The sequence below is a fragment of the Diadema antillarum genome, unplaced genomic scaffold, assembly GCF_040938485.1.
Source record: "Diadema antillarum isolate AM-2024a unplaced genomic scaffold, OU_Dant_1.0 scf00000141, whole genome shotgun sequence".
NCBI classification, from domain to species: domain Eukaryota; kingdom Metazoa; phylum Echinodermata; class Echinoidea; order Diadematoida; family Diadematidae; genus Diadema; species Diadema antillarum.
This window is the reverse complement of record NW_027271030.1, coordinates 90,718-112,971: the sequence shown is the minus strand read 5'-3', so window position 1 is coordinate 112,971 and position 22,254 is coordinate 90,718. Positions and strand designations below refer to the sequence as shown.

The window sequence follows — 22,254 nt, the reverse complement described above, 5'->3', positions numbered from 1 at the left end:
ATTATTGCACAGAAGCACACGTTTATAAGAGCACGGTTATAATGAAAATCTAGTAACAACAAAGTAAAGATTCAGGTCGCAAAATTATCTGCTCTTTATTCTGTATTGTTTTATTTGTTCAGTTATAATGAAATTGCGATATAACAAAGAAAATTGCTGGTCCAAAGGATTTCATTATAATGTGAGTCCACTGTTACACAGTATGCATATTGAATATGTTCTGTTTTTATAGGCTGATTTGTATTATTAGATACACTGTATACGAAAAAATGGTCACATGTTATGATAGAAATATTCACTGAATCAGTTATCTTTTCCTCTGCTCTATCTTTCTAATATCTGCCAGATTTTGTTTGAATGCAGCATGTGATATGTATCAGAATATGGAGTTCACAGTGTATTGAATACTGCTGTGTGATAAATTTGAGTGAAGACATTTATTCTCCCTTCGCCTTTGAATGACAGTGAGTCAGTCATCTTCCAGTTGTGAAGATGAATGGTATACGTGTATATGAATGTATAGTGAATTGATGTCGATATGCCTGAAATGATAGTGTTCATCAAAGCCAGAGATAACTTACTTTATTTAAAACTTATTTTCGTGTTGTATCATTGTCTGTGAATGTCATATGGTGATACACTGTATTTTGTGGCAAGAATGATTGGAATGAATAAAAGCAGTGACATGAAAGGTCACCAAAGTTGAACTAAAGACTGTCATTTTGTAGCTGTGATTTTAGGTAGGAAAGTCTTGTAACCATGTACAGCATGTATAGATATGAGTTAGAAATACAGTCAAGTCTGTGCAAGTGGATTTTGACGGGACTGAGGAAACTGCATCAACTTTGGTGATATTCAAGTTTTGCTTGTAAGCAAGAACAACTCGTTTATAAACTTCCTATATTTTTTAGTCAGTTCCCCTAAAAATTGGATCCTAGAATTCTCATTGACTTTAATACTGTAGCTGAATCGTCAACATAGTGCCTCAGTGACTTGTGGAGAGTTGACTGTATTTCATTTGTTGAAAGAGAATTAACCCTATTAACCCCCCCCCCCCCCCCCCCCCGACATTTCAGGCCACGATTTTGCAACGCGCAAAGATTTTGCTGCGTCGTTTCATTAATTTTTTCATTTTAGTCTCACGCATATTTTGAGACCAATTTTGCAACGTCTGGGTACACCATTCGGAATGTACTTAATATTTTGCACATGCCTGTCAACCCGAAAACAGCTCAAATTCATGATATCATGTGCAAATCCAATGCAAATTGTTTTTTTTTTTTTTTGTTAAATTGATATGAATTAGATTATTTCAACTTTTAACCATTGAAATTGATCAATTCTAATGAAGATAAGCTCGAAAAAGTGCCTGCAACAAATTTTGGCAAGAAAAAAAAACAACAGAAAACAAAAGGTCCAAAAAACAAAAAAATACATAAGAAATCAACAAAAAAAAAAAAAAAAAAAGAAACTGATTTTGATTGTGCTGTCTTTTTACAAGAAAATTGTTTGATGTGTCTTGAAGAACACTGACACAAAAATTTAGCAATCCTTCAGTCTTTTTGATGGAGTTATAGGTGAAAATATGATTTCATGCCTAAATTTGCATAATAAATTTATCAAAAATATAAGATCATTTTTTTTTCCCATTTTACATGTATGACCATGTAATCTTGTAGTTGACATCCGGCCCTATGTTCAGGCAAAATTTTGCGGCGATCGCGCGATCGGCGGCCGTGATCTGAAAGGGGGGGGGGGGGGGGGGGGGGGGTCAAATTGACCCCCCAGTAAAAACTTTGTCTCAAATAGCCCACTTAAAATAGGGTTAAAGGTTAATTCTTGAAGTCAGTTGCAAGATTGATGAAGTTATATAGCAGCATTTGAGTGATGATCCATATATGGCAGATTATAGTGATTGCATTAGAAAGTAGAAGTGTAACAATTTTGCTATTTATTAAGGTGTTGGCTTATATTTTGTAGTGGTAATGATGAATTTTACTTCCCTGATACAAACTTGTACAGTTAAAACAGATGTTAGTGACTGCACATACAAGTTTCAACTCTGCTTTGTAGATTATCCCTGTGAGTGAACAGCTGAATTACTCCACACAAGATTGCTCAGCATGTTGGCAAAGCTTCCCTAGGAGACATTGCAGCCCTTTGACCATTTCTTTGTACATGTACTGTAGAATGCAACGGCAATATTCATGAATAAAACCCTTGCTCATTTAATCATGTGAACACTTTTTCTTTACTTTGTTTCTATATCTATCTTCCATTCTTCAGTAGACATAGAGGCATTTTTCAGGGTTTAGTTTTGTGTAAAACTTAAAACAAATCTGAAATTGACGTATAAACCTTTTTTTAAAATCAAAATAATAATAATAATAATAATAATGATAATAATAATAATAATAATAATAATAATATTATATATATATATATATATATATATATATATATATATATATATATACTAGGTGTTTCAAAAAACATTTCCCACTTTTGATCATAAATATTTCAAAAACTATGCATTCGATAAAACTGTCATTAACATGAGTAATAGCTGGATAGTGTACAATTTGGTTGAAGGTGATTTGCACGTGAAAGCATAAATCAGTTTCATTAAATCTAAGATTGATTTTGAAGTAAGGATTCAGATTTTGGTCAAATTTTAACCCTCTGTACAAAAATTGAACTTCGCACAGGAACCACTGCTGTGTATGTGAGTGTGTGCTGACAATGGCCCTGAACAATGGACATGCCTGAACCACCTGTTGACTAGGCGTCAGTCTGGCGCTCCCTGGCACATGAATGCTTAATCAATAATTCATGTGGATTGCCCTGGGCACTGCTAGTCTGAATGTATGCACAGTAAAGTGCTTGCAAACACCACATTTCATTCCAGCTGGCAATCATTTTCAAATTTTGCTTCTGACATATCACTAAATTTGGGATATAAATAAGCATGAATGATCTAAAGTTCCTCATTTCAATACAACTGTCTACTAATTAAATAGTCTGACAAATTTTTCGCTTTTTTGATAAAAAGATATTTTTGGTAAAGAATTCAGCAGCATCTATCATTGGGGCGATTTGTTTCAGAGTAGATTTATTTAAGGCCCCATATACACAAGTATATATATGTACTCTAATTGCTTTTCTTTACTTCCTGTCACCACGTTTACAATAGAACGGAAGGTATTCATTGTAATTTTGTTTTTCAGAAGTAGGGAGAGCACTGACGCGACTCAACGACAGTATCGACAGGCGTTTGACTTTACACAGATACTGCCAGAGGCTGAATAAAGACTAGTTGTGATAGTGGAATTTCTCATGAATGAATAATGAAGCATTCAAACCCTGGCCATTGTTCAGGACCATTGTCAGGGTGTTAACCACACACTCCCATACACACCCATTGACCCCTGTGCAAAGTGAAATTTTGTACAGAGGGTTGAAAATAGAGCAAAGTCTGGAACCTAACTGTGAAATTAATCATGGATTTCATGAAACTTATTTATGCTTTCATATTTAAACCACCTTCAACCAAATTGTACACTATTCAGCTAGCACTCATATCAATGACAGTGTTATCTGATATATAGTTTATGAATTATTAAGAATCAAAAGTGGGAAATGTTTTTTGAAACATATAGTATATATATATATATATATATATATATATATATATATATACATATATATCCGTGATACATGTATGTATCTTTCTGTTGATACTTCCTACATAGCACGCCTGAGTGACCCTAATCTTTGTTCTCTTTTCTGCCTTTTATATGAAACTGCACCTCCGAATTCTTATTTCAATCACTTTTTGAATGGGTTAGAATGGTCAAATCACAACAAGTTATTGTTCTAGAGCTTACAGCTTGCTCTACCTATCTTGAAAAATGAAAAAAAAAATCATTAGGTTTAGACCTATATTATGTGCTCTTTGATCCAGGTGGTCACACATTCAAACAGATACCATGTCTCTCTGGATGTCCCCAAGCTCACCCTGTTTGATATGTTTTGTTCTTCTTGGGTATAATAGTCTGCAGAAATGTGTCGAAGGTGAACTTGCGATGCTCATGTGAGCATTAAACTGCGCCAAGTAAAAACACGGTATCTGCCATGTGATTGTATTGCAGATACTGCATTTTTCCTTGGGAGCAGTAGACCTCTTAGGTCTCTTGTTACATGTAGGCCTCACAAAATGTTCATCTTGTCAGGGTAAACATGTACACTCATGAAAGAGGTTTGCTAATTAAAAGCAAAATGTAGCCGATGTAAAGTAGATATCAGTCACGACGCCAGAAAGAATTTTTCCAAGACTTCAAAATACAGTTGTATCTCATTATTCTGATGCTAGGAAGAATTTAAAGTCTTCACAATATCTTATTACTCCCATAATAAGATATTTTGAAGACTTGAGATTCTATATCAGTATGACATTTTACTAGTATCTTATGTACATTAAACACACACATTGACTTTATAAAAGTCATTAAAGACAAAAACAAACGTCACAGCTTGAATGTCACTTTATTCTGTTTCCAGATTCCAGCCTCTTCTTTCATTGACAGTCTACACGTGGCAGGATTTTTATACACAGTGTTGCATCTGTAGGAAGGTGCTCTCTTGCTGTGTATAGTCAGTGCACTTTTTTTTTTCATTTTGCAACATTGATAGAACGAAATGACAAGAAGGAGCATCGACATAGATAATGAAGTATGAATAGGATATCTTGGGCAATTAACAGACATGAACCATATGAGTCATAAGCTATCCTTGATACAAGTGGCCTTGATCAAATGAAATGCAATAACAATATTGACATTCAGCACATATAGCTGCATCCATATAGTTCTCTGGCTTAAGCTGGAGTAGATTTTGTAAGAACGAGCGGAACAGGTACAGTTATATGTGACTTAGTCATTACCTGACACTTCAAGGTTTGTTTGGTTCCATCTGTTCAAATACAATGTATTTGTTTTGGCCTGAAGACGCACTAGATGAGCCAGGGCTCAAGGGTCAAGTTGGCATAGAAAGGCTAATTTCATGACAACCAGTAGGAGACTCTGAGTGAACCTCATAAAGCAGCTTTACTTAAACAGTAATTTTACCTCAGTGTCACTTTATCCGAGATCAGGATTGGAAGTCTTGGATGTTTTGGGCTTGACTAAAGTAAATGGAATACGATGAGTGGATTGGTTACAGCTCGTTATTCCGAAGGTTCGTTATTCTGAAGGTTTGTTAATCCGAAACACACAAATTCCCTATACCTAGAGGTTCGTTAATTCGAAAATAAAATAGGGTTCGTTATTCCGAAGGTTCGTTGATCCGAAGTGATATAGGGTCCGTGACGAACCTTCGGAACAACGAGCTTTGTTTCATTTTCGGATTAACGAATCTTCGGAATAACGAACCTTATTTCATTTTCGGATTAATGAACCTTCGGAAAAACAAACCTCATCACATTTTCGGAATAACGAGCCTTCGGAATAACGAACCTTCGGAATAATGAGCTGTAACCGAAGTAAACTTGGGCAGACGGTGGACTGTAATTTTAGATATTGGTTTGTTTGTTTTAGTGCAGGCCCGTAACTAGGATTTTTATGGGAGGGTTCAGAAGTAATAAAAGTGGACCTTTTGAGTTCAAGTTTATGTTCAGTTCCGTTATTTTACACATTGGGTGCTCAAAGAAATATTTCTGCGACTTATTTTTCACCTTCTTATTTCGAAATTAATAAATCAATTAATTATTTTATTTATTTATTCTTTTTGCTGCTGGCAAACGGGTTGGGGTTGGGGGCGGGGTGGAGGGTTCGCGGAACCCCTGAACACCCCTCTCCCCCAGTTACGGGCCTGTATACTGGCTAAACTTTAAGGCAAGTTTTGTTGATTAGACTTGTGAGATGGTTTTTGCTGCTAAACGGTCGAACAAAGCAAAGGCCACATGACCTAGCTACATGGAGGTGAAACACGTAAAAATGGAAAAGAGTTAATCGCGACTTGTAAAATGTTAATCACCTAAAACTAGGGTTGTTCCATGCCATTCAATTGAGTGTCATCAGAAGCTGTTGGCAAACTTTTCTTAATTGACGTTAAGAGGCAGCAGTTGCACTCCAACAGGAGATGGAGCCTCTTCCAGCAGGGGAGGCTGGGCCACTGACTCGAGAGTGGTGCAGTTTTCCAAGGTGTATTCCTGGGCCTCCGATAGACCTGTGTCATGGAATGCAATGGATAGCATTGAAGACAGTTAATATAAGTTACCAACAAGTGAGAAAATCTATTCCAGCCTTTCAGATCATTGCATTAGCAAATTTTTTCTTCAATGAACTAAATTTGCACACAAGCTTTCAATTAATGCACTATGTCACTTGTGAACAGTTTGAGTGCAGCAGAGCTAGTATATGATCATCTATAGGGATATAAAGTCAGAAGTAGATTGTCATAAATTCAAGTAACAGTAGTAATCCTAGATTTCAATCATATGAAATCAGCATCTGTCGATGAGATGTCAACATCTCGGGTGTCGTAAAACTGTGTTTGAAACCAATAATATTCAAACAACCTATGTGGCTACTAACCTACCACTGTCTTTGTAACTAACAATATTCAGACATCCTATGTGGTTACCTACCAGTGTCGTAGTAGTCATAGACCGTAATCAGGCCAGGCTGTGTTCTTGTGACTTTAAATGCTTTGTAGATATCCACGTCGAAGCAAGTCTCGTCTGATGTCAGCTGTACAGAATATTTGGAGTAAAGGCACAGTGAGACATAATATTTCAATTTCTTTTCTTAATAAAACTAAATCAAAGCCCAATTGTCATCTCAGTTGTTATTTACTGCCAGGGGTGTCTATCCATTTTCATAATACAATTGTAGTGTATTGGGGGGGGGGGGGGGGGAGGGGGCGGCAAAAGTTAGGGAAACTAAGCAAGGGAGTGGAGCGGCCGAGCAGGAGCTGGATGCGATATCCCTCCTCCCACAAGAGTATATTTTGCATTTTGGATCTGAAATTTCTGGTGCACACTCTGGTGCACACTGGTGAAACAGAATATGGATATCTTTCTTCATACCAAAAAGTAAAAAAATAAATTTCAGGGAAAAATCAATGGGCAAAAATCGCGGTATTTAAGCTCTTGTTCGTTGTCATTGTGCGTTGTGAAATCAGTGATCTCATTTGGAGAAAAGGTCAGTGGTGGAAATGAGATGATTGGGTAACCTCCGCCAAGGGAGGAGGTTGCAGTATGTTTTCATCGGCGTTTGTTTGTTAGTTTGTCCGTGTGCAAAATAACTCAAAAAGTTGTAAATGGACTTGAATGAAACTCAAAGGAAAAGTTGAGAATTGGACAAGAAATAAAGGATTAGATTTTGGTAGTAATCCGGTAATTTTTATGGATTTTATGAAGGATTTTCAAAATTTTGGCAGGTGGGGTGAATGGACTATAGAGTTCAAACTGCGCATTTTTTTTGTGTTGGGGTTTGTAAACGCTCACTAAGTCCGTGCTCTAGTTTCTGCAAGGGCGATGAGCGCCTTGCAGCTGGAAGTTGATATCGTAATAAAAGGCTTTATTGGGAAATCGAGCAATATTTTCAGTATTCATACCCCTCCTATGCGGGGGAGATCTCGTGTTTTCAGAATTGAAATGTAATGATCTAGTGAGAGCTTTCGGTGAAATACTTTTTGAAATGCCCCAACACTTTTTTTTTTTGGGGGGGGGGGGGAGGGAACAATTGCCCCTTGCGCCCCTGAATCGACGTCCTTAATTACATCAGATAACTTGAATGAGACAATAATGATATTCTTTATTATTCACTTATTTTAAAACACATTTGGCACACTTGGTTCCATTCACTCATTCTTTTCGAGAGGCGTGATCTTCAGCTATATTTCTACATCTACTTGTTGAAACTATCAAAATCGAACAGAGAAAGCATAACTTACAATGTACATCAGTACTACATATCGCTGATGTGCAAGACAGCGAAACTAATAACAGCTGTGTCCCATTTTGGGACGAATTGCAAGCTACAAGAATGTGGCTGACTGGTTACCTTCTGGTAGTAGATGACCTGTTTATTGTCTTCTTCTTCGATCCTCTTGATGGTCTCCCCACTGATGCCATTGACGGGCGAACCACCAGCCTTAGCTTTTGGGGCAAACCCAGATATCATCTTCAACTCTACCAGGGCCATGTTGGACTCCTTGTCGTCTCCAAGGTAACTAATAATGATCGGTCAAAGTGCATTATGCAATATGACCTGAAATGAACTTTACTGGCATCAAAATAATACTGTTATACCTGGATTTATATTAGATAAAGTCCCATTTTAACAGAGCCTTTCAAACCAGAGTTAGTGCAACATATTTTTTTTTCCTGGCTCTTAAAATGGTCCCTGCAAAATGTTGCTCGCACGCGGTGATGCGGTAATTTATGCCAAATTCAGCCCTATCCAGCTAAGCTCATTACCCCGACAACCTGACAACCCTTTTCATAAAATATTTTCCTTTTAACATTCATTTGATATTACACATGCACAATAGGCCAAAAAATAACGACACACTGCTCGCGAATTAATTGCATGGATTGTATTTGTAACACATGGACGGGTAGGTTGTTATGGAAACCTACCCGCCGGAGGTTTTCGGCGCGTGTCTATCATAACGGTACCACTGGCTCTCTCTTGACGTACTATTGCCCGAGGTGAGGAATTTTGTTCTCCGGACGTCGCGACGTGTCGTCCCGACGTTGCGGGCAGGTCTGTTAACCCTAACTGCACCGGTGGGGGGGGGGGGGGGGGGGGGGGCTGGGGTGCTGGGGCTGGGAGGCCTACTTTTGGCGATTGCATCGCGACCGCTGGGAATTTCCGATTCTCGCTTCATGACTTTTTCACCTGAAGTCTTGCGCACATTTTGATACATTTGTCCATATCGGACCTACCTATAAGGGGGTGTTATGGGCCAATTAGTATGCGCATGTCATTAAAACGGCTAATCGCTGCATATATTTGTGTACAGTTTATACATACTGTCAATAGACCATGGCTTGCATTACTTTATAAATTTTGCTCAGGAATTGGTTTTCCACTTGGTTCATGCTTCTATATTGTTCTGAAATAAATTGGGCAAAGTTTAGAAACAATGATATACATAAGGAATATAAAACAATAGAAAACATAAGAAATAAAAACAATACAAAAAATAACAAACAAAGTTGTTTTTTTTCTCGGTTTTTTTTTCTCTCTCTGATTTATTTCACATTTGGGGAACATTATTCTTCATTATTACACATTCTTCATGTAATTTTCTACTTGTTTAGGCTGAAATTATGAAAATATCCCCCAAATGCATAAAATACGCACTATGAATAATTAATTAGCTAATTATGCAAAAAATCTGCATAATTGATTAAAATAAATTACACCATCAGATTCAGCACGCGAAGATCTATCAGCATGCAAATTTTCTAGTTCATCGGACATTGCGTCTCCCGAGATCAAGGGGGGGGGGGACCTCCCAGCCCCCCCCCCCCCCCAGTATTTTCATGGAGCCAAATAGCCCAGTACAGTAAGGGTTAAACCAGGGCTTTAAATTTCGTAAAATATTTTGGTTGCTTCAAGAAAATGATGGAAGTTTATCATTACCTGACGCATATGCGAATTGTGAAAACGTTTGTGCACGAACCCGGGCCACCATCCCCTGTGACGTGGTACCGTAATGCAAAGGGAGCGGTCTCTGGAGCACTTGGGTGAATGTTATATCGCATTGTCACCTGGACGAGAATAGAAGGAAAGATTTGTGACTCGGGAGCAGCGGCCTAGACATGCCAGATAGAGGAAGAGCATGTCATCAATGGTCTTGAAAAGACGTATAAATAAACACAAACCCCCTCACAATTGTCATGTCAAAAAGCATTTCTTCCTTATACAGCTTTAATATAGGATACATGCACACATAACCACACACTCACATGCAGACACATAACCACACACTCACATGCAGACACATACACACACACACAAACACACACACACACACACACACACACACACACACACAAACGACAGCTCTTCGAACTGCCAAAGCACGATCGATATTAAACATAGGCCTATGTCCGCCATCCATGGCTTTTCGCACTCTTGTTTTTTTTTTTCATTTCTTATTCAATCATGTTTTTTACTTTGCAAAATGATGAATGAATGAATGGATGAATGAATGAATGGGTGAATGGATGAGTGAAAAAGAAAGTTCCAAGGGAATTCGTGACAATACATTTGAATTGTGTATCAAGGCTGCACCAAATCGCAACACCTCCAGTTTTAATTCCTCTTAAATTTCACCCTGGAAAAGTCTCATGGATGATCTTATGAAATGAAATGAAATGAAATGAAATGAAATGAAATGAAATGAAATGAAATGAAATGAAATGAAATGAAATGAAATGAAATGAAATGAAATGAAATGAAATGAAATGAAATGAAATGAAATGAAATGAAATGAAATTTATTCATATTCCACATGGTGGACATTATATGATAGAATATACAGGGTATAACACATAGTGGACATTATATCAAAACTATACACAGTATGTTACATGTATATACAAGATATAGTGATATTCTGAGATAGAATAACACCATATACAAATGTGGAGGGGACTACTTAGAAGCACTGCTTGTTAAATGTAGTCCCCCTACAGATTATAGACAAAATGATATCAAAGATAAGGCTGAGTGAAATATAACAAAAACACCATAATTATATATACTATTTACAAGGGCACATGAACCGTACTATGGATATACAAACAAGTCATGTATATGTTACAAAGCATAAGTTTATGTATAAAGTGTTTACAGTGTTTACAGACATCTTAGAGGACACTAGGAAAGGGTTTAATGCAGTTGCATCAAATAAAGCACAAATGTTTTGATCAGGCTCTGGTATCATAACATCCCTACAAGTCTAGGAAAATTGCACGTATAGCTCGATCCACAACGCCTAACTCAGATAAGTAAAGTGTTGTATAGAGCAATAACATAGGCTCTACTTTGTTTTGCTATAGCTTGATTAATAAGGTCCCGCACGCATGCCAAGATATCGTGTGTCAAGTTCGGAAATTCTTCATAAGTGTGATTCACAGACATATACTGCAAAATCGACCAACTTTATACACAAAATAATGTTTCCAGCCTGTCCCAATGTTGACAGCTTTCTTTACAGTTTTCCCTGATCACCAAAGAGTCCATTCTGCCCCCATGATGCCATATTGCATAATCATTATACCCAGTGATCATAATCATTGACTTTTTTGATGGATATTTTGGGTATGATGATAGTACAGTGTATGATATTATTATATCTCACCATATTTAAAACCTGCAATGAAGTGGAAACACTGACTGGTAACCGACACGCTCTTGTTTTTTTGTTTTTTGTTTATAACGAAATCATGACTGGAAGGAAAGTATAGAATGGTCGCAGTCTAAAACTCATCTTTATTCGTAGATATAAGATTTATTTATATCTTACTCCAAAATCCAAATGAAACTATAGTCAATGCTAATAATCGAGGTAGCACTTGTCTTCTTCCCTACAAACTACCAGCTCACCTCGAACTTAACTTTTGTCCTCTGAGAGTTGTATTTGAAGGGCTTTACTTTCCTTCCGTTTTTTCTTTCCATCTTTTTTTTTTTCAAACCTAAGGGAACGCAGCAAGACATCAGCTATAGTCTATATTGTGGTCAAACTAGCAGTTTTCAGTCGTCATAACCATAGGACCAGCCTCAATCTGGTAACCGAGTCGTCAATAGTAAATGATGATCGTCTTAAGACTATTCGTTCTATCATCACTCAGTGCCTTGCCATGATACCAACAACAGACGATATCAAGCACCCGTATTACTGACTTCAACCTATCCTATAAGAACTTTATATCGGTGAATTGTAGGGTTCTGGTAGGATGTTTAAGTAGTTTTTAGATTGTCGAAAGAAAATTTAGCACTGCCCCGTATCATCACAAACAATTCACACTATTTGTTATATTTACCTGTTGAATCTACCATACGAATCTATTGCATCGCGTGTATGGGACATGATAATAGAATGAACTCACCAAATCATAAATATCACTTCCGCTATACTCATTGTTATCTGTAACGTGCTATTGACAAGGCACTCCAGAGACTACTGTATGGTCTGTAAGGTTTTGCTTTGTTATTGCTTTGTAACCCCATGTCTGATGAAATTCATTACGTTTGGCATGATGGCGACACGTCATTTACTCCTGCGACAATTGCTCCAGTCTTATTTCCTCCAAGGACTTAGGTTTAGTGTTAGGCTCGTGATAGGGTTGTGTAGATTTAGTTTGGTGTGAAGATTAGGATTAGGGTTAGGTTAATGTTTGTCAGTAGGTCTTATCGATGTTTAGCTCAGCATGCAGATATCTCATGGGAAAAATTGCCGCAGGAGCAAAGGGCATGGAACCTAGCATACGCCTTGTCTCAAAATGTGGCTTAGAATACCCAACATATTTTACCGAAAGAAGAGCACAGCCTCCCCCTACGGCCCTGAACTTGATAGCCTCAGGGTAGTCAGCAAGATCTCTTCTCTGTTGTACGAGCCGGTTTTCTTCCGTAACCGTCATCAAGGTCTGGAAAATTTGACCTGGGTTGGTATGGATAGACATGGCCACGCTAGACCCCTTTCCAAAGATCAGCGTTGCGTAGGTAGCAAGAGCATGAATTGCCACCACAGTATCCTAATATGTCAGATAAGAAACGTGTATCACATTAATCATTTTAGTCGAAAAGTACACAACTAAACATAGGTAAACCCATCAGGAGCAAGAACAAGCCTGTAATTCTTAACTGAATGCTTTCTCTCACCATTAGCGTATAGGCGCTCCATGTAGGGCGCCAAGGTGAGATGGCGACATTAAACTCGCAAAACGGCGATGTCTCTTCTCGTTTTATTTTTCTTTTCCACCTGACCCAAGGCACCAAGACAGTTACCTTCTCCGTCTGAACGAGGAAATTTTCAACAAGTTGCTTTGCGCCGGTATGAAAGTTTTGAAAGATTTCTTTCCATATCCAGTCTTCTCTCAAAAAAAAAAAAAAAGAAGAAAAGGAGGAGAATTCAATTCAGAACAGTTCATCAACTTCAATGCAGAAATATTAAGCTGATATATTCTGTGAAAGTTGGATGATAGTAATCGTGGAATCCTCCCATTTTTTTTTTTTTTTATAAGTAGGCCGATTGATTAATTCCATATGTTATGGCACTGTCTACGCGGGGAGTCTAGAAAAATAATTGCGAGGTCCCATAAGATACTCGCAATCCAATATCACATGTTACATTCTTCTTTTTTTTTGTATGTGTGTGGCTTGGTGCTGTGTCTTTCAAAGATGTTATACTAATTTTAGTGCCACATCAGATAGAGCGCAAAAACCTGGCTTTCCTTCGAGCCTTTCGTTGTTGTCGGTTAAAGAATTGTCAAAACCCTGTTTTAATTACCAATTTTATGACTGATTTGGAAATCCGCCCCACATGTCGGGATATTATACATTGTTACATTCAGTCTCAAATTGGGTGATTTTTTTTTGGATATCAAAGATTTAATAGATTTAACCAGATCCATGGAATATGGGGTATGCAATGTAAATCTAAAAGTGCGAATCCAATGAGGATTTATGCCATGGTTATTTCTACAACATAATTCCCTCAGAAGTCAGAACTTGGTGAATGAAGCAAAAAACACCTTGGCTAATTGCAGAATGTCGCTCTCTCTCACACAGCACTCTTAAGCTCGTGTGCACTTGCTTATTGTGCTATTTGAACTTTTTTCGACCGTGAGTGGTTATGATAATGCAAATTGTTTTGTGCACCTGCTCATATCGGGCTCTTGATAAATTTGTCATTCGTATCCATGAATCAACGATTTGACCATGCTGATTATCTCCATTATCTCCTGACATGCAGTCAGGGTTTGCATAATAAATACGGATTTTCATTGACACAAATTGAAGAGGCGCAGATTCCGAAGTGTGGCCCCCATCTCACTAGGAAGGCGACCATGACGATCTGTGGAAAATTTACAAATCATGGCAAGATCGCCGTCCGTCTCCATTTGTGGCCTCCGAGGCGACTACACTACTGTTTCTTCACGCTCAACTTGCGCTGTAGGCGATAGCGCCACGATGATAATACTACTCTGCCACGTTGTTGCCGCATTTCCAGACCGACGAAATGTGCTGCTTCTGCGATCGAACCGACTGTGTTGCGATATTCGTATGCTTATTTAAGACCTCGCTACAAGAGTGATACGATCGGAGCGACAGTGATACGTTTACGCCGGGCTCATGCAACGTTCTCAAGCGATCAGGGTATAAAATGGGTTTCATGATTGAATTTCTTCAGGCAGGTGTGGTGTCAAACAAACATGGATATGTAGAATATGGTTTTACCCTTACATCTTAGCATTCTATAACACACCAATTAGAACTTGATGTGACATTGCACTATTGGTTATGTCATCCATTCAATTACAAGGGTAAAATATGTATATAATATCAAAGAACAGGCTTACGAGCAAACTACAAAGCGTATCCTACAATGAAACAATTTTATGAAGATTTATTTGAAAAGATTACAACTTAATTTACTTTCATTGACTTGCAATGGTATATGACAAACAAACAATTTGATAAACAGAGTAGAATCGTACTGGAAAAATGAATTTTGCACGTTTTTCTCGACGTCCACCTTCCTGTCTGTGTATCACTTTCTTTCGTTCATGGTTGGTTCCTGTTTCGTAATACTGTAAAAATGGTAATTTTCATGGCCGATGGGGGCCGCTTTCGATGCGCTTGAGTTACGCCGAACGCGTTGCTACCTCGTCAGAATTACGAATGTGGCGCTTTTAATGCGCTCGTGAGGCTATTGTGATACGCTCTAAAACCACGGCGACTCGTTATACCCCCATCTCACTAGACGGCGATTCCGCTACGATCATCTAAAATCGACAAAACGCGGCGGATCGTTCCTTGATCGTTTTAAATCTTCTCCATTGTATCTTGAGCGGTTCAGGAGCACGGAGGGTCGCCACTATCGCCATGGTCGGTGACCTCGCTACGGAAGTTTTGAACATGTCCAAAACTTCCGTAGCGAGGTCGCCGTGGTTTTAGAGCGTATCACAATCGCCTCACGAGCGCATTGAAATCGCCACATTCGTAACTCTGACGGGGAAGCAACGCGTTAGGCGTAACTCAAGCGCATCGAAAGCGACCCCCATCGCCCATGAAAATTACCACTTTTACAGTATTACGTAACAGGAACTAACCATGAACGAAAGAAAGTGATGCACAGACCAGGAAGGTGGACATGGAGAAAAGCGTATAAAATTCATTTTCCACGTACACTCAGTACGAATCTACTCTGTTTATTAGATTGTTTGTCATATACCATTGCAAGTCAATGAAAGTATATTAAGTTGTAATCTTTTCAAACATATCTTCATAATTGTAGGATACGATTTATAGTTTGCTCGTAAGCCGGTTCTTTAATATTATTAACACATTTTACCATTTTAATTGAATAGATTACTTACCTAATAGTGCAATTTCACATCAGGTTCTAACTGGTGTATTCTAGAATGCAAGGATGTAAAGGTAAAACCGTATTCTGCATATCCATGTTGGTTTGACACTGACATCTGCCTGAAGAAATTCAATCATGAAACCCATTTAATACCCTGATTGCTTGAAATCGTAGCATGAGCCCGGCGTAAACGTATCACTGTCTCTCCGATCGTATCACTGTTGCAGCGAGGTCTTGATAAGCGTACGAATATTATCGCAATACGATCGCTTTGATTGCAGAAGCAGCGTGTCTCGTCGGCTTGGGGCAAAAACGTGGCAGCGTCGTAGCATTGTCGTGGCACTATCGCCTACAGCGTAGGTTGAGCGTAGAGAAACCGTAGTGTAATCGACTCGGAGGCCAAAAATGGAGACGGACGGCGATCACGGCGCGATTTGTTAAATCGTCACAGATCGCCATGGTCGCCATGGTCGCCTTCCTATGGAGATGAGGGCCTTACGGAAGTTTTGGACATGTTTAAAACTTCCGTAGCGAGGTCGCCGACCATGGCGATGGTGGCGACCCTCCGCGCTTCTGAACCGCTCCAGATACGAAGGAGAAGATATAAAGCGATCAAGCCACGATCCGCCGGACTTTGTCGATTTTTGATAATCGTAGCGGAGACGGGGGGAGGGGGGGGGGGGACCGTAACCCTTTCAGTACCAACAAACTATAATGATACGAGAGAGAATTTAAAAGTCGAGTGTATTACTGCACATCCCTTTGTGATTAATGATTCCTGTAATTGATTGTCTGGAAATAGACTACCCACATACAGGATTTCAGATTCAAATTCAAGTGAACTTGCAAGGATCTTATACTATTATGTATGTTTTGTAAAAGAAGAAGGAAATGAAACAAATTAATCATGCATATTGACCTGACTGGAGTAAAATCCACCTCTCGCGTTTTGTTGACTAGTCAGCCATTTGGCCAATGGAGCACCTCTAGCCACGGCCTCACTCTTATACTGATTGACGTAGGTTAGCAGCACGTAGGATGTCATCTCCACGTTTAGCGCAGCCGCCCTTGCGACATGTCGATAAGAGTTAGAGGGTTTCGCTACCCTGTTACTCTCCCACCATTTCACACCTCCTGAAATAAATATCGTAATTATGACGTTTTGAGATTACAGCGATACGATATTATAGAGTCACGTGAATCGTGACTCTATATTTGGGCTCGTGACTCATTTGGGCTCAAAACTTGAAATTTCCAGATACATCGGATCACCCACTTCTAACGTTTGATGTTTGGTTAACAGTATGAAATAGTTACTAATAATCATTGCATAATCAATCACTATCAATGTTACGTTATGCGTCTGTCTCTGTTTTTACTTTGTATCCTAATCAACATCGATATATAACTATTCGCCCAGGTGGCCTACTCGGGTCACTTATATCGTAACATTTGAAATGTTGGTAGCTTATAAAAGAAATGAAGGGGCCCGAAATGAAAAGCAACACAAAAATAATTTTGAATCTTAGTTGCATGCGATCTGTTCAACAACAGATAGCCTTTTTGGAAGTTTGGTGGCCCGACATCAATTTTTAAGCGACCTCTGATATCAAGTCCTGATATCAATGCAATAAACACGCATACTATTTTACGATTATGATGAGATGGAATGGATACCTTCGTTCTTGGCCCTGCTCTCAAGCAATTGGAGAACATCAGCAGTCCGCGAGTCGTTGGCCACACTCAGGCCATAGGCAATGAGAGCAGCAGCGTAAGTGTCAGTGATGGACGCAATATCACCAGCCACACATCTTAGTGCACCTTGGATCGAGGAGTCCTTTATAAAGAGGTTATTCATAGAGTTAGTTGTGGGGTTGTGACATTTCTTACTCATCTGTGGGATTCTAACATTTCTTTATCATTCACAGGTCAGCCACTCAGGTGCGGTATTTTAGCGTTTCTGTTTCATTCTAATAGTAGTCAGCAAGTTAGGTGTGGAATCTATAAGAATTCCGCATCACATCTTTTTCTTCTTCCAGTGGTCAGCCAGTTAGGTGTGAGTGATTCTAAAACTTCTCCATTCAGTTAGAAGAAAAATGATAATGTCAACCAAGTACCTCATTCAATGACACTAATATCTGGTATTTTTACCAATCTTCAACCAGATCTAAGACAATATAAACCATAAGACTTGGCAATCAACATGTATCAAGCTAGTTGACCATTGTTAATGAAGTAGAGGAACCAGAAACCACCCATCCTGTTATTCATACCTGTACATCTACACCGGCCTCAAGGAAGCTAACAAGAATGAAGGCAGTCAGAGATTTCCCGTCATTCACACCACCCTAATAGAAAAAAAGAAAAAGAAACAACCCGAAAACATAATGCCTCCGGCACCACTTCGTGGCGGAGGCATAAAAAAGGATCCAGCTTTAAAAAATGACCTCTGAACGGAATGTTTATCAGTCTGTAGTTATATCATGGGATCATTACTGAACTCCTTCTGTTCAACAAGCATATATCATTACCTGCATATTTCATGCCACTATTCTTAGGAGGTGCTTCAAAATGATTAAAAAATTCGTATTACTCTTTATTCATATCATTTATCCATGTCATTAACATATCAGATAAACTAGAAAACAAAACAAAACAACAAATTATCTTCGTAATGTTTTGAGTACGGCTCTTTTATAATGACCGTTTTATGATAACAAAAGGGTGTTGATATAAAGGATGCTGAAATCTCACATAAACCACAGAAAAAGGTGAATACACATTGTATCATTTTTCAAAGCCCATTAAAGAGTAGAATTATTTCGTTTGAGCTGTAGTGCTTTAAGCAAGGTTCCCACTTAGCCGAGTTGGAGTCTCGAGTTGTGCCGAGCTGCGCGAGCTTGAACTCGCGTGAACTCGCGTGAAATTTGTCAATTTTAATGAGCTGCACATGAGTGATCTACGAGGCAACATCGAGTTTACCACGATAGCTGTACGAGTGATCCGAGCGTGATACGAGTCACACCGATATTGGTGAGAGTTGTGATGACCTGTGTACGACTTAAACCGAGCTTTCATCGAGTTATAAAGAGCTTGTTACGAGCCCGTTAGGAGTTCGCGCAATCCCTGCTGTTTGGCCTCTAGTGGGATTTTTTCCTCCCATTTTCTTGACCTGTCCTATTGTGGGTCTAATATTGTTCAGAGGCTTGTCTTCTGACTGCCTCTGCAGCTCATCACGAGTGATCTCTTCTGTTTCTATTGTCTCTTCCTGCTCTTCTATCTCTACTTCTACCATTTCTTGATTGATATCCATTTCCTTCTCCGGTTTTTTCTTGGATTTCTTGAGCAGCGGCATGTTTTTTTTTGTGTGTGTGTCTTAATTTTTATGTAGTTTTTGAAATGTGATGGCAATGACCTATTTGTGCACGTGCACGTGCGTTTAGGGTTGAATGAATGTCTCCTGTCTTGAAAACGCTGGGAAAAGGTGAATAATTCCATATTGATAGGTCAGTGCAATGCATTCTGAATCATTCTGAATAAGCTAATACAAAACTCGTTGTAAGTCGCAGAGCTCGATCTAAAATCGCGCTTAGCTCGAGGGCAATTTACATACTGGTAGTAGGGTTGTAGTGCTCGTATCGCACTCTTCAAAACTCGAGCAGAACTCGGGTATATACTTGAAGGTGGTGAGTTACGAAGAGTTCGTCGCGAGCTTCGTCCGAGTATTGAGAGTTTGTTACGAGTAGTACGAGTATATTACGAGTTTAAAAGAGTTCAGCACGAGTTACTTCGGGTTAAGGAAAATTTTGAACATGTTCAAAAATTTTTGAACCACTCGCGAGTTCACGAAGAGTTTTGCAGATTCACTACGAGTTATGCGAGTTGTCGCGAGTTATCCCGAGTTACATGAAGAGCTTTACGCGAGTTATTGCGAGTGCCCCTTTGAGGCAACTCGCCACAACTCGCCAAAGCTCGGCACTATAACTCGGCTAAGTGGGAACCAAAAGGACTTGCACGGAGGACAACTAGCATGATAGCATGGGAATTGATAAGAAGGGACGATGAATTCTTTGTTTTAATCGCTCCGACAACTATTTACAACACAAAGAAAAAATAGCAACCAAAAACTTGAACATGCTACCCATTACTGCACAAAAAAGTTTTCACCTCAAATTTTTCCAACTGACAATCCTTCTAGAGAAATGTGAAAATATACATTCACCCGCCGTGCTAAGGCAACAATACAATAAACCAGTGCCATCTTTGTTAATGTCATGTCAAAAGGGTCAGACTACTCAGAACAACATAAAATTATGTAGCACCGAAGTACTGGCAGGACCTGCATTTCCTTGTGGATGACACGCCCGGATGTCTGGAAACAGCCGCTTCTATCCTGCAAAGTTTTCAACCAGGCGATGCTAATATCGAGGTCCGCTTTGTCGACGGTGATAAACCTACTGGCCTGAGCAAACGAGCGCACAACGTATGCTGTCAACCAAGCGCTCCCCTCCCTGTCACTGTTGCCGAATGCCGAGTAGGAACCAAGGTAACCTCTGATTGTCAGCCTGTACTTCAGCTGAGACTGATAACCTTTCTGAAAGACCACATGACAGAAACCCGCAAAGAAATGCATGATACAACCTTGCCTAAATATACATCGACACTCAGTATTATACATGATTATAAGTTGTGCGAACACACGTACATTATTCATGTGCTTCCAGAAAAGCCTAAATGAAATCATCAGACATCAATTATCTCTGTTGTGGGGTTACTGTTTTTTTTTCTCTTTTGGTCAAAAGAGTATAAGTTATCAATTACATTCGTACAATTTTCTCAAGTTTATCTGGAAAATAAACAAGAATTTAAAAGGTTTGAACGCTACACATGGAAAAATCGGCTTCACATTTAGATGAAGTGAATTTTAGGCAACAAAGTGATAAACCAAGTTAGTTTACCACAACAGTGTGCTTCTAATAAAACTTGTGCAAGTGACATGTGTCACAAAAGTATCTTATGCCTTGATATGAAATAGGAACAATTTTGAATATTTGAGTTATTTTGGTGTTGTTGTACAGCTTTCATATGATTATTATAAAATATTGCGCCTATTTACTAACAGACTGCATTTTCTTTGAGCAATTCACAATGAAAGTTGTAGCAGTAAACGAGAAAATTCCTAACTAGATATCTTTGCGGATTTACGAGGTGCCGAATTATCCAGCCTTTGCCATGTACAGGGGCGGATCCAGGGAGGACCGCAACCGGCGCACGCCCCCCTTTTATTTTTTTGTTGAAACAAAAGAAATAAAAAGAAAAAAATGGGGGGAGGGGTGCGTGCGCCCCCCTTTAATTTTGTAAACGCGCCCCTCTTTACGGAATTCCTGGTTCCGCCCCTGATGTAGGCATTGTTACGCGTAAAATGCTAATGTTGAATACCCTCATGTTCCTCCTGCCCTTGATGTAGTGAGCAGGTGTGGCCTGGCCAGAGGACTCGAGGTACTGCAAGGCGAAGATGTTTGGGACGAAGCCAATCATGTTTTGCTCGCCACACCCATACGGTATCCTTAGGAGTTGGTCAATGTTGCTTAGACTAGCGCTCATCAGGTCCCCTGAGTGGACAGTAGACAGACAAAGTTGAACGAGCCTCATCGTGGAACACTATTATAATATCTTTTAGACCAGAAGGGGGACGGGTTGGTGGGTCGCTTTGGCATTGGTGTGTGAACTCTTCCCAGCTCTCTTTCTGTCACTTTCACACACAATATATTTCATGGTATCTTTAAAAAAAAGATGATTAAGCCCATTCAGTCCGGTCATATTCCGTAACTGCGTATCTTGTGCCTATAGGATGATTAGTTGGTTTCAACGCTATTTACTTAATCAATACGTAACATTTTCGTTGAACTTTATTTCAATTATCCACTTCTCATGGTCTCATGCTATATGAGAGTTTCTGTATTTACGCATATGTATTTACATACGCAAGTTTGTATGCATATCCTTTCAAAATATGTGGATTGACCTAGCTCCCTCGGTTTTTTGGGTACCTGACCCCAGGTTTGGCAGGTGTGGTTGCTGTCATAGGTAGCTGCACACGACGCCTTTTCGTCAGGATCGCATAATGCGCTGCCATGGCAACAGCAACTCTTATACAAATCATATAAAAATGTGTGAATTGACCTGGCTCCAAATTCTTAGAGCGTTTGACATGAAATTTCACACATTTGGCCGCTACAGCTAGTACAACGTGTGCCATGAAAACAGTATCTTTTCTTCAAATGTAAATTATATAAAAGTACAGCTGTATGAATGGAAAGTATATGTTGTGGAATGAGTTAGCTAAGGTTTTAGGCATTTGATTCGAGGTTTGGTATACAGAGCGTGTCAAAAAAAAAAGGTAATCCAACTTTGGAGGGCTACCATTTCTTATTCATTGTCAGCTATAAGGAGCACAATGTTAGTTGTGAGGAAAGGGGAACTCTTCCTCTTTCTATTGATACCTGATTATGTTGAAAGACAACAATGGCAAATTGCACTTTTTCCAAGTTTGCGTGTTATTGCGAAGGAACAATGCATGTCTCACTGCATGGATGGCATGTGTCAATGAAAGTGGTCAAATCATCGGGCCAGCCTGCACGA

At 39.1% G+C, this 22,254-nt stretch overlaps 1 protein-coding gene across 1 annotated transcript in view; it reads right to left on the bottom strand.

The window, feature by feature from the left end:
* Nucleotides 1-6,097: 6,097 nt before the first annotated feature.
* The window catches only part of LOC139721251 (ovostatin-like), a 51,396-nt gene continuing 35,239 nt past the window's right edge, over nt 6,098-22,254 (bottom strand). The window contains exons 22-31 of the mRNA XM_071632573.1: nt 21,052-21,224; nt 19,952-20,206; nt 17,886-17,960; nt 17,290-17,449; nt 16,532-16,746; nt 12,554-12,775; nt 9,657-9,784; nt 8,067-8,235; nt 6,647-6,749; nt 6,098-6,225 (exon numbers count right to left, since the gene is read on the bottom strand). Coding sequence (XP_071488674.1) covers nt 6,098-6,225; nt 6,647-6,749; nt 8,067-8,235; nt 9,657-9,784; nt 12,554-12,775; nt 16,532-16,746; nt 17,290-17,449; nt 17,886-17,960; nt 19,952-20,206; nt 21,052-21,224 — 1,628 coding nt within the window. The remainder of the gene's footprint in view (nt 6,226-6,646; nt 6,750-8,066; nt 8,236-9,656; nt 9,785-12,553; nt 12,776-16,531; nt 16,747-17,289; nt 17,450-17,885; nt 17,961-19,951; nt 20,207-21,051; nt 21,225-22,254) is intronic.